Genomic DNA, 13,539 nt, shown 5'->3' on the forward strand with positions numbered 1-13,539 from the left:
CCAGATCTAAGACATTCATTGTATCATTCTCATATCATTTCTCTCCATGCAACATATGTCTTCAACCCTCACTGGCCAGATTTCACTTTCATACATTATCACAATGCATACAAATGCCTGATAGAATGTTCCCTTGATTGACAATGGTAACACTCTGCTGGTTAATAATGACAGAATTTTGCTGAAATTATACCATCCACTCATACTAGCACCTGCTTCAGCTTACATTAAAAACTAAACCACAACAGAGCCAATATCTGTACATTGTCTCTGTGGGGCATGAAACCCAGTGTAACGTTGGGGTTTTGTAGGGGTGGATGAATTATACCTTTATAAATTTATATATTTCCTAATTAAACGTTCATATTTAATTTGATGTTAAAGCTGTTCTCTTTTGATGATTTATTCGAAGGAAGAAAAAAATTCTCTGTTGATAATATTTCTTATCAAGTTAGTTAAAGGAATTCCTATCAAGGCGATGTTTGAAACCTTATTTTTTATTTTGTCTTTGGACGAAAACTCAACGAAAAGAAGCAAAGTCGGATATTTCAAGAATTTAACTGAAAATTTTCTATTTTTCTACAGAGGAGTTGATTGTGCATATTGAGATATAATTAAACCGTTTGTTGACTTGTGGAAAAGGTTCTGAGGAGAATGTGATTCTTCAGTCTTTTCATCTATACATATAAAGTAGTAGCGTTTGGGTGTCTGTGTGTACAACTCTCCTACAGCCCACACCATTTTTCAAGGTTAAGGTCAAAGGTCAAGGTCAAAGCTTGGGTATATATATATATATATATATATATATATATATATATATACACTCTCCTACAGATGCCCACACCACTGGACTGATCATGATCAAACCTGATATGATGACAGTCTCTGACCTAGGCATGGGGCACACCATTTTTCATGGTTATGGCCAAAGGTTAGTTTGGTGCAGCTCTTCATAAACTCCCCAACTTAGAGATGGGGCACACGAAGTTGGGGTTCACGACCTTAAACAATAATTGCTCTTACAACATCCACTTACTGCAAGGGTGTCCGTGAAGCGGGGACCCGAGTGTATAGCAAAGATACCTGCGCTCTACGCATATAAAATATATATGGCAATTAAGCTACACAGAGTATTCCGCATTTCATCCACGCTAGGATTCATCGGGTTTATGCATATGTATAATATACTATATATATATATATATAATTATATATATGTATATATATATATATAAATGGGGAAGTTAAAGGAAGAGTATAAATTCAATTCTTTAAGGAGAGACTTATCGGAATATAATACAAAGCTCAACAAAATTGTATTGGAGCTTATTTATTATACGAGGGGTACCCGGCGTTGCCCGGGTGTTTGGAGGTGTGTGTGGTTTTGGGTAAATCAAAACTCGGGGGGGGGGGTTAAAATAAAAAAAATGTTTCGGTAGGTAAGTATGAGGATCGAACCGGAATCCTTGAGGCAAAATTGTAAATTAAAGTGTAAAAAAAAAAAACGTGCGACGTTAACCATTGCACCACCGCGATATACCAACGGAAACGCATTTGAATTTATTTAATTACTTAGATTTGGCAAGTGCACGTTTTAATGACTTAATGGACTGCGGAGTAGCATTTCATTTACTGCGGAACGCGGGGGTAGAGGGAAACCGGAAAATGCCGCCAGAATTAATTATAGGAAAAGGCTTAATCTACATGCGGCGAGCGAAAACTGTTGAATATTTATCTTCCCGAAGTCGAGCAAATTAAATAGACAGGCGAGCTCTGTTGACAACTCTGAGATATTACGATTTACATGTGATATAAAAAGTTTTAAAAAGTTGTTAGGCGAGCGACCGCTTCTCTAAAAAAAGCCTTTTGTAGACATTCAGAAAAAGTGAACACACATACATACATTTTCGCTTTTATATATATAGATGACAGATATGCGACATACATACATTACATAATACAAACCCTAAACAGAAACCATTATAGCTCCCTCAAATAGCCTCAATAATTTATTTTGCTCCTAATGAAATTATCGCTAGACGTCACATCCTCATTATGTTATCTAGCACCTACTCCACTCTTATGATGAGAAGCATTAGGCTTCGAAATGCCATGGCATAAAGAGTCTCCACTTACCCAACACCCCTAATTAATGTGTATCCCTGTTAAATAAATGAATAAATTTATATATATTAATATATAGTTTTTATACTTTCATGTTCCTTTCTTGTTTACTTATATATAGGTCCTGGATATGATCTTAAACTATATCCGATGGTGAGGCCCCAGCTTGCAGGCTTTGGGGAGTGTGGAGCAACCCCTTAATTGCAATTGCTCCCAAGTTCACTCTGACCCATAGTGGTAGTACCTGTTACGGTTCAAACTATGGGTTAAATAGAAACCGACTTGAAAAAAAAAAAACCAAATATATTCTGTTAAAAATTTTTTCTTCAAAATCACTGGATTCGGCATTAAATACCCTGAAAAGGGTTGATATGCTTGTTGGGATTAAATGAAAGTATAACTGTATACTTCTTTGGGCAAAGTCGTCTCCCTTTGTCCGTAGTCCTAAACTTTAATTTCTCGCGAGACGAACGACCGGAAGTGGACAGTGGAGGGAAAAAACAGAGGGACTTTGAAAATGGCGAGATGAACATTATTTCCCGTTCATCCATTTATCATATTTGGACTTCTAACTTTAATCTGTTATGTTTGAATTGTAGTTATGTGTGTGTGCGTGTGTCTTCTTAATGTGAAATATTTCGTTATTTGTTCGTAAGTGTTGCACTTCTTTCCTTATGAGCTGTTACGTACCCAACGTGAAGGCTGCACTCCCTGCGGTAAGGGCCCTGTCGGTGGGGCATTAGAATACGCCGACTGCCCCCCTGCAGAGGGTAAAAGTCCCTCAATGGGGGTCCTGGATATGACCTTAAACTATATCCAGTGGTGAGGCCCCAGCTTGTGGGCTTTGGGGAGTGTGGAGCCACCCTTTAATTACCATTGCTCCCAGGTCCACTCTGACCCGGAGTGGTAGTACCTGTTAGGGTCCCATCTATGGATTAAATAGAAACTGACGTGAAAACAACAAATATATTCTATTAAAAAAATTTTTCTTCAAAATCTTTGGATTCGGCATTAAATAACCCAAAAAGGGTTGATATGCCGTAAAACAAAAACAACCAACCAACCCTGCAGTAAGATATTTTATGTTATATTGATCTAACGCATTCCACGATGCCGTAAAACAAAAACAACCAATATTACTTGTATATATATATATATATATATATATATATATATATATATATATATATACTTTTTTTTTTAATACCTATAAACACTAGTGTTTCATCCTTTCGGGAATCATCAGTGGAAGGTCCACGATTACCACCGGTTATATATTATTTTTTTATTATGATTCATAATTATTATTATTTCCTTATTTCTGAGAAGGGTGGCAGACCTCGCCTTGATATTTCAAGCCGATCAACAACACGCAACACAATTGTAATATAGGCGCTTATACAGTTTAGTAAAGACATTAAAAAAATGAAAACATTGAAAAAAAAATTATATTGTACGTACTCGTTATAGTCTGAAGTTCTCTGAAAAAAAATGGCACTTAATTGCATCAAGTAGTTTTTATTTTACAGCGAAAAAACAATTTGTTATAATACCGAGCAAAAGGTTCGATTTTTAGGAAGAAAAGCTAGTAATAAAGATGGGGAGGGAGTGTCGGTGCTCCCTTTGGCGAGTTCAACAAATTTCGTTATGGCTGACTTCAACGTGTTTTTCTGCTGTAAAATAAAAACTACTCGATCAAATTAAATGAATTTTTTTTTTTTGGAGATCTTCAGTCCAACACAGACACGTACAATATAATCTTTTTTCGATATTTTCATTTTTTTAATGTCTTGACTAAACTGCACAAGTACCGTAATATACAGTAGAACCCCAGGATACGGTGGCCCTAGTATATGGTTTTGTTAGGTTACTATATGGAATACAATGTTTTTCCTGCCCCTGGTTACAGTATTTGCCCCACCTTATGGTGTTATTTATAATGTTATTTGATTATATACATGTGTATTATATACTGTACTGTATTTTGTTACTAATTTTTAATGCTGTATCACAAGATTCTACTATATATATATATATTCAGTAGACTGTATAAGAAAATCCTAACTATTTATTTTTACAATATTTTACAATTATAAGTTTGACGGTCATTTTGGGGGTTAATCGCTCCAATATAACCTTATTGTCTGTTTTCTATTAATATTAGGTTGGTGCAAAAAAAGCATTGTTTTTTTTCACATGTTATTTCATATATGATTTCTGAATTAATTCGTTGATGGCCATGTTATATAATTTCGAAGTGCGTTTTTCGCTCTATCGAATCGTGTTTTCAATCTCTTCATTCTTTTTTTGCAGGCTTTTCAACAGCATGGACAAAATTCAAATCTGCACGATTTTCTTATTCCAGTTTAAACTAGACTGAAAAGCTGCCGATACAGCCTGTGATATCGATGATATGTATGGCCCAGGAACCACTAGAGAACGTGTTGTACAACGATGGTTCAAGAAATTTCGTAATGGTGATGAGGGCCTCGAAGATGAAGACGATCGCGGCTGGCCGACTGCGGTTGATAACAAACATTTGAAAGCTTTAATTGAAGCCGATCCTTGCAAAACCACATGAGAAGTTGCTGTTGAACTCGAGGTCGACCACGCAACAGTTGTTCGCCATTTAAATCAAATGAGGAAGTCAAAAGTGTGGGATAAATGGGTGCTGCATTAATTGAACAAGAATCAAAAAATCCTTGTTTTGAGATGTCTTCTACGCTCCTTCTGCACAACCAAAACGACCCATTTCCCGAGCGGATTGTGACATGTGATGAGAAGTGGATCCTCTACGACAATCAGCGACGTTCGACACAGTAGTTGGATGCCGGAGAAGCTCCACAACACTTCCCAAAGCCAAAATTTCACCAAAAAAGATTATGGTGACTGTTTGGTGGTTTGTGACTGGTCTCATCCACCACAGCTTATTGAATCTGGGCGAAAAAATTACAGCGGAGAATGTATGTGCCAACTAACCCCACAGCAGCTGAATGAATTGGGCTACGAGACTCTGCCTCATCCGCCATATTCACTGGACTTCTTGCCCACCGATTATCACTTTTTCAAGCATCTCGGCAACTTCCTCTGCGAAAAATGCTTCAAAAGCCGAGATGATGCCGAATTGGCCTTCAATGACTTCATCACTTCCAGAACTCCGGGTTTCTACGCTAATGGGATAAATAAACTTGTTTCTCGTTGGCAAAAATGTGTCGATTCTAATGGTTCTTATTTCGAGTAATAAAGTTTATTATGAAAGGAGTTATGATCTTTTGAAGTTGAACGTCAGAAAACAACATTATTTTTGCACCAACTTAATATATAGATATATAATGTATAATATATTTAGAAATGGATTTAGCGGAACAATACATGATATTATTTGTGTTTTTCATAAAATTTTCTTTTACCTTTTCAGGGAATAACTCGAGCCGAAAGGTTTGTTAATCATTTCATTCTTCCGCATCTTGTCGGCAAAGACATCAGTGAATTATGGTATATTGAGAACCCGATGGGTTTGTTGGTGTCGATTCTTCAAGCTAAAGGACTTGCAGAACCGGAACCGAGGTAAATCTGTGATTTTTTTTTTTTCACTGTAAATAATGTTTTTTTGTTTTTCTTTGTGCCTAACATCAAATAAAATTTCTGTGGACAGAGTTTTTTTGCAAGAACTTCCCGTTTATAGAACACATTATCAAAAGGTTGCTTTCATGAGGGCTGCAACATGGTCATTTTCATACCTAATGTCAAATATTATTAGAGGATGAAAAATGATGACTGGAATCATGAAAATTGATTGACTTATGAGGTTTTGCCATTAGATATTTTTTTAAATTGACATGAACACTAGAATATTTCAATTAAAAGTCAAGTATGAACAAGCAAAATTATAGAAGAATAAAAGGCCAATCAAATGAGGAATAGTTTGTTTAAACAGTTACATTAAATGTAACTTAAATTTGCAGTTTTTGAAAAAAATTACAAATGGCGGACTTTCTTTTTGCCGCCTGTGTGTGTGTGTGTGTGTGTGTGTATATATATATATACTAGCAGGGGTGCCCGGCGTTGCTCGGGTGTTTGGAGGTGTATGCTGTGCAAAAAAAGCAAAAAAACAAAAAAAATGGTTAATTTTTTAAAATTTGACCCCTATTATGACCCCTTAAAATTTATAGTTTCGGGCTCAAATCACTTTATTAAGTTAGATCCAGGTTCAAGGAACCTATATCTAAAATTTCAAGTGTCTAGACCCAAAATTGTCGGAGGAGTTTGGTAGAGTTCTTAAAGGTCAAATCGTTGAAATTTGACCCCTTAACAGCCAAATTTCTGGCTGACACCCGTCACATTGATTTTCCCAAATCTCAGTACCCGGTATTTCAAATTTCGAGTCTATAGACTAAAAATTGACAGAGTTATTGCGTAGGGAAATGTACACAGACAGACAGACAGACAGACACGTTCACTTTTATATATATATATATATATATATATATATATATAAATATATATATATATATATATATATATATATATATATATATATATATATATATATATATATATACTGATATGTGTGTGTGTGTGTATATATTAGTAATGGGATGATTCCAATATTTTTCCCAATTCTGATTCTTTGTAAATCTCTAAATATTTAACTATAAAGTTATTTTGTCACAGGATTACAAAATTAAATTGTCATATACATATATTTCTTTTTGCCGCCCGTGTGTGTGTGTATATTAGTAATGGGACGATTCCAATATTTTTCATAATTCTGATTCTTTATAAATCTCTAAATATTTAACTATAAAGTCATTATTCCCAATTACCGTAAAAATGCGTTAAATGTGCATATATTCTCTCTAGCGTAAAAATACAGTTGTAAGGGTTGTTCTATAGATTTTTGTTTTACTGGTACTTTAAAATCAATAAATATTTATTATTTTATTATTACTACAAGCAATGAGAAACAAAATAAAATGAAAAAAGAAAATTAAAAGAATCGTTTTTGGCATCGAAAAATAAGCACCAATTTTTCAGATTCCAATACTGATACTAATACCCTCAAAAGTTCTGATTTTCCAATTCTGATGAATCGTCCCAACACTAGTTTATATATATATATATATATATATATATATATATTTTTTTTATTTTTATTTTACTTCAATCGAAGTTCTCAGAAATCAAGTATCCCACTTGAGTTTTGTATGAGATACATAGATATTCGAGTGTTCCATTAAAGTTCTTTATCTCTCAAAAACTGAGTTAGTAAAGAAATTGAGAACATAATTTTCCTCCTCTGCAATTAATCATTTTCGTATGTTATAGTATATCTTTTGTTTTTGTCTCTTGGTCTTACTGGATTCCAGGACAAGAATTTATCTAGTCTGGTGGAGTATCCAGTTTCGTGCTATTACTTGAGGTAAACCTCACTTGGAAAAGGTGCACCATTCTGTGTAAAAGCTAATGTGGGTTAGCCATAGAAAGGAGATTTTATTTGAGCTGCGAATACTTTGTGATTTTAAATATTTAGTTAGGGTTTATTTCTAGGGAGAAGTATCCTCATGCCAGGTTGTTCTGAGAAACCCCTGTACAGAGAGACCTTAGACACTCAAGTCCTCTCCAGTAGGCATTCAAGTTCTCTCCATATATATATATATATACTAGCAAAAGTACCCATCGTTAACTGGGTTCAAAAACAGCCTACAGAAAATGGACTTTGATTTATGAAAGTATGATAGATTATGAAAAGGAAGGGTTGTAAAGAGATAGCTTCCAATTTGGGGGTATCAAAACCAAAGCAAAATATGATGAAAGTAAAAATAAAATAGATACACCCCATAATTTATTATACCATACCTGTTCACATTGAAACACTTATCACAATATTCTGTGGATCTATATTAAAAAACCTTGTTAAACTTTGTGACATATTTCCATTCTATGGAGGTCAGGCGCGAACAAACACCCCATAATTTTATCATACCATATTTCTTCAAACTGAAACATAATTATCAAACTATACTTACGCAGATAGATATGAAAAGTCTTTATTAAAGTTTGTGCCTATTTTCAATCTATAGAGGCCAGGAGCGAACGCAGACCCCACAATTTTATTATACCATCCCTATTTAAGTTAAAACATACTTATCAAAGTATTATTATGTACATCTATATCAAAAACACTTGTAAACGTTTTTTGTAATTTTTTAATTTTTTATTTCCATACTTTGTGGACCAGGCGCGAACGCAGACCCCACAATTTTAATGAATCATCATTATGCCAGATCAAACATACCCATTCCTGTGTCTCGATATATCTTCTATCATATGTGATCAGTTTTCTATAATAGTCAACCATATAGGAGCCTATTCTCGACCAGACACACGGACAGACATTCAGCTTTATATTATAGATATAATGTGTGTGTATAAATTAGAATTTTCAAAATGTGAGCTGCCCACACTGAGAATTGAACTTTTAACCTTACAATTGACTTTTTGTAGTATTCTAACCCAGGGCAGGTCGATTTTGGAACCCCGGTGATGCAATGGTGATGATAGTTGGGGTTTGATATAGAAAAGACCTACACGAAATATTTTTTTCAAAATCGTTATCTTTGCTTGAGGAAATGACTTTAAAAGTCGAAAAATTGAAGCTATTAAAAGCTTTTGGGTGAATTGTCAAAAACGTCCATCATCAAAACAATCCGTACTGTTAAGAAAATGGAATCATTATTTAGAATATATGTTACATGATAAGGGCTGTCCCCTTTTCATGTAAGTATAAAAATAGAGAGTTTAGTTAAAATGAAAATGAAATAGCAATAGACGGAATTCGAACCTCGTAATTTAGGTTTAGAAATAGATTATGTGTGAGAAGTTAAAAATGTAAAACAAACGTTTGTTTAGAATATAGATAAAATATTTCAAGGAAAGAATGTGAACTATCAAGTTTGTTATGAAATTTTAAATTGAAAGAATGCAGCTTATAAGATAATGTTTTTAACATATTGGAAAAATAGGTTACTGAGTATAGGAAAAGTTTTGGACACGTATGTCCAGAACACGTGAAAGAAGGCACATGTTTTAACATGTGTATGACGTCACGGAAAATAGAAAGTTCTAGGGATAGAGAAAAACTTTAGTTAGAGAAGACAGTCAGTGAAAAAACTCAGAGAGAGTCAGTCGTCTAGGAAGCAAGACGTCACTTTGAAACTAAAATGTGAGACTTTGAATTCTTGAGGATGGAAATCACGGCTGGTCGTGTGAAGAATAAACTCAACTGTGTTTTTCTAGAACGTCGTCTTGTGTTTGTGATTCCTACAAAAAGGTAAATTAAATTGTATTATATGTCTGTGTTATAAAATGTTGTTTCATACACATCTCGACATGTCATATCCATAATGTGAATCAACATCATCATGTCTATACAATGTCCGAACAGTGAACACTATCCCCTTTACTCAAAGAGCTTCTCCTTCTTCTTCAACACATCTAAGAATGAACATTTAAAATATAGGAATCGTTATAAACGAACAATCTCTCTAAGTCTCTTACAACAACATCTCTCTCTCGGAGTCTTTCTAAGCATCACTTCTAATAAGACTCTTTCTAAGCATCTCTCTCTAAGACTCTTATAATGAAACCCTTATATAACATATATTTTAAACTACATTTTTAAATAAAATGAGTGAGGATAATGAATTAATAAAATAAACATTAACTGTAAAGGTAAAATTATGTTTTTAAAATAATAGCGACCAAAGTTCGCTTTTTCATTTCAGGAATTTTTTTTAGGGTGGGAACATTTTAGATTTCGCCGTTGTAAATACACGCTCGTTATTGCTATTGAAAATTAACATTTGTTTGTTATTTAATTTAAAAATGTTACGATTTTTAGGCTTAATTATTTCGAAAGGCGAAACGAAAAAGACTTGTTTAAAATATATATTATTATATTTCAAGTATCTGCAGTAAATTTAAACATATTTGTTTTTTTTTTTTTCTTTGTTTTTCTATTAGGTTGGTGTAAAAATAATGTCATTTTTTGACGTTCAAATGAACATCAAAAACACGTTGACATTATTTTTACACCAACCTAATATTGCACATCTAATTCTATTTGAAATTTTTATTAAAATATGGTAATACTCCAGTTTTATATTTAAAAAAAATAGCTCATACAATTTTATTCGACACATTCTTTACAAAACACAACCGCGTAAATTTTCAAGTTTTTCTACTTAATAAAAAATACTTTGCAGAAAATTAGTGGCAAATTTTTATTTCTTTTATTTTTAGGGAGTAATTGTTTTAAGCAGCATTTCTTTCTAAAGTTATAGTTTTAAAATCAGATAACCCACAAAAGATTAATACGAGTAAATAAGGAAACTGTTTTAAAGGTTTTTTGGTACTTGCACATCTATGTTATTGTGCTTAAATAACTTTATTATTTAGAAAGCCATTCTTAGCATGCAGAAGGATGGGTTGTAACTATTCTGTACTTTCACCTAAACAATTTAATAAACAAAAATATCATAAAAATTAAATTTAACTTGAAAATACTATTAAAAATAGCATGGCAACATAAATGCACAAGCACTGGTTTTTCAAACTCTAAACACTAAACACCCATTTAAAATGGCACAGCTGCAGCAAGAATGAATTTCTCTATGGATAAATTCATATTATCGAAGGGGGAGCTAAAGTCTGCTAAAAAATGCCTAAACTAAACACTATTAGGCCTCTGATTTGGTCTGGTCCTCTCTCTTCAATACATTTAATTTAACTCTACAAAGTTTTTCATTATTTCTTATCAGAACTCGCACTTAGTTTTTTTACATATAAAACTGGAAGAGTTTCCTTCAGTTATCATCCATTTATTTATTTTACTTTTCAGATTTAAAATGTCAGTTTTAACTTGTGGTTCACAAATATTTGCTGGGCCATCTTGTCGTTTGGATGAAACAGCACCCCCAACTTCACGACAAGTCATCCAGTTTAGTTATTTCCTCAAAAACAGTTATCCCCACTTAAAAAATAGTGAGAATTCTAATTGCCAAAGAAATAATTAGTATTTGGCAAGCAGTCAATCCACAATTTTGCTTGTTAAGGGAACGTTATATAGGACAGAAGGTCAATATATTTTGCTATAAGAGGGACAAACAGATTGGCAAGAAATCTCTTACAGCAACCAAAGTGAAAAGAATGAAGGAACTGCTAGACAGACTGTTTGATATATCTTTTTGTAGCGGTAACCTTCCTGTCTTGAGATGTGATGACTTTGCAGTAAAGTGCAATACAGAAAATTGTCAAACAAGGCCACATAATCTGCACTTGTCCTCCTAACAAGGAGGTAAAATTAATTCTAGAGATTCACCTACAATTATGTTCCTTTTTTGGGGAAAATAAAATTATATATTGGTTATTTATTATGTATTCTGGCTCTAAACATGCAAATTTTCCAATTTTCAGCTATTACTAGAAAAACTGCCATTTAGAGCAATTTTTAAATTAATTGATGGAACAACAAAAAGCCTAATAACATTTACTGGTCCATTGGGGAAACTTTGTATCAATAATTATCAAGATTTACCTCAAGTAGAATTCTAAAAAAAATTAGTGACCCTCTTGATCATCGTTATCTGACAGCAGAAGAAACAAATAATTTAAGTGAAGACTAGAGGCTACTTTTTGAGTATGCTGTTGGCATTTCTCGAGAAGTTAACCTAAGATATCCAGCTTAGAAAATTGGACCCTTGAATTAAGCAAGATGGCTAACATTAGCCACAAGGTTAATGTGTTTATGGACCAGAGGTGTCTATCCTCAAACACTATGATAAATTAAACATTCTGGTCAAATTTATCATCCAAGTGTATGCAGTTAGTTGGTTTGAGATCAAAACTGACAATTTTTTTAACCAACAACAGTATATTTTTAATATGATTCAAAGAACAAAACAACAGTTAACTGAAATCCAAATTATTGTTTTCAACAGTTCAAAATATAGTACTTTTGCACTACTTCCAGAAAATATCATGATATCTATGATAAACTCAGATGAATTGGATGTGAGAAAAGAGGGCATTCAAATGATTTTGTCCATTTAAGTAAATAAATATTTATCCATTAAATTTTATTAGTTTTCTCACTTTACTAAAACAAGTCAGTTTATTCATATTACATCACAAAAATATAAAAATAAGTGTTTGCAACTAATTGTTTTTTTTTTGTGTTTTTTTTTTCCAGAAATAGTGAACAACCAAAAAAAAAAAAAAAAAAAAGACTGAAAAAAATTACTGCTATCAATTTTGCAGCCACACACTGGTCAAATTTGATTGATTTTTCTCAAACTGAAGTTTGTGAACCTTCACTTACAGAGTGTTTTACAAATGAAAAACTTGAACAATCGTCTAAGACAGAAATTAAACTAGAACTTCCTAAATTATCTGCCCACTCAAGTTATATATGGGCAGGAAGCAAGACATAGACACATTATTACAAAGTCATTGTGCTACCAAATTAGACCTTCATTTTCCTCGAAAGGAAATTACACAGAACACTTTAGTTCTATTATGAATCGTCTAAGACAGGGATTAAACTAAAACTTCCTAAATTACTTGCCCACTCATAAGGAGTGGAAAAGGCTGTGAACTTATCAACAGAAGCTTCACAAGTTGTATATGGGCAGGAAGCAAGACATAGACACATTATTACAAAGTCATTGTGCTACCAAATTAGACCTTCATTTTCCTCGAAAGGAAATTACACAGAACACTTTAGTTCTATTATGAATCGTCTAAGACAGGGATTAAACTAAAACTTCCTAAATTATCTGCCCACTCATAAGGAGTGGAAAAGGCTGTGAACTTATCAACAGAAGCTTCACAAGTTGTATATGGGCAGGAAGCAAGACATAGACACATTATTACAAAGTCATTGTGCTACCAAATTAGACCTTCATTTTCCTCGAAAGGAAATTACACAGAACACTTTAGTTCTATTATAACGTAATTTTTATTATTGCATTTAATAAAAAAAATTAAAGTACATGTTTGTGTAACTTGCATCAAGTTATATTGTGTAATACATCTTCACATATGTTTTTGAATTGTGAAATTTAAAAGACTTGGTTGCTAATTAGCTTTATTTTCAATTTTTTTTTTTTTAATCAAAGCAGTAAAAGTTGAGAGATTTTGTTAGTTGTGATTCATAATTAAAATTATAATTCATGTATTTATTTTTCTTTCAATGTATTTCTTATAAACATATCAATTTTAATTGAATTTTTTTTATAAAAGTAGTGAAATTTCAAGATCAGTGTTGTGTAAAATGCTATGAAAATGAAGGATTTCTCAGCTTTTTTCCCATACGATTTTTTTAAAAATTAAATGCTCAATTTTCTGTTCAAG

The 13,539-nt window shown here is 32.9% G+C and overlaps 1 protein-coding gene across 1 annotated transcript in view; it reads left to right on the forward strand.

Annotated features, from left to right (window-relative positions):
• LOC145261081 (large ribosomal subunit protein mL44-like) overlaps positions 1 to 13,539 on the forward strand; it is a 125,672-nt gene that overhangs the window by 82,651 nt on the left and 29,482 nt on the right. Inside the window, exon 8 of the mRNA XM_080119261.1 lies at positions 5,543 to 5,691. Coding sequence (XP_079975387.1) covers positions 5,543 to 5,691 — 149 coding nt within the window. The remainder of the gene's footprint in view (positions 1 to 5,542; positions 5,692 to 13,539) is intronic.

The sequence above is a fragment of the Euprymna scolopes genome, chromosome 37 (genome assembly GCF_053919585.1).
Source record: "Euprymna scolopes isolate OS-2025 chromosome 37, ASM5391958v1, whole genome shotgun sequence".
Lineage (NCBI taxonomy): Eukaryota > Metazoa > Mollusca > Cephalopoda > Sepiida > Sepiolidae > Euprymna > Euprymna scolopes.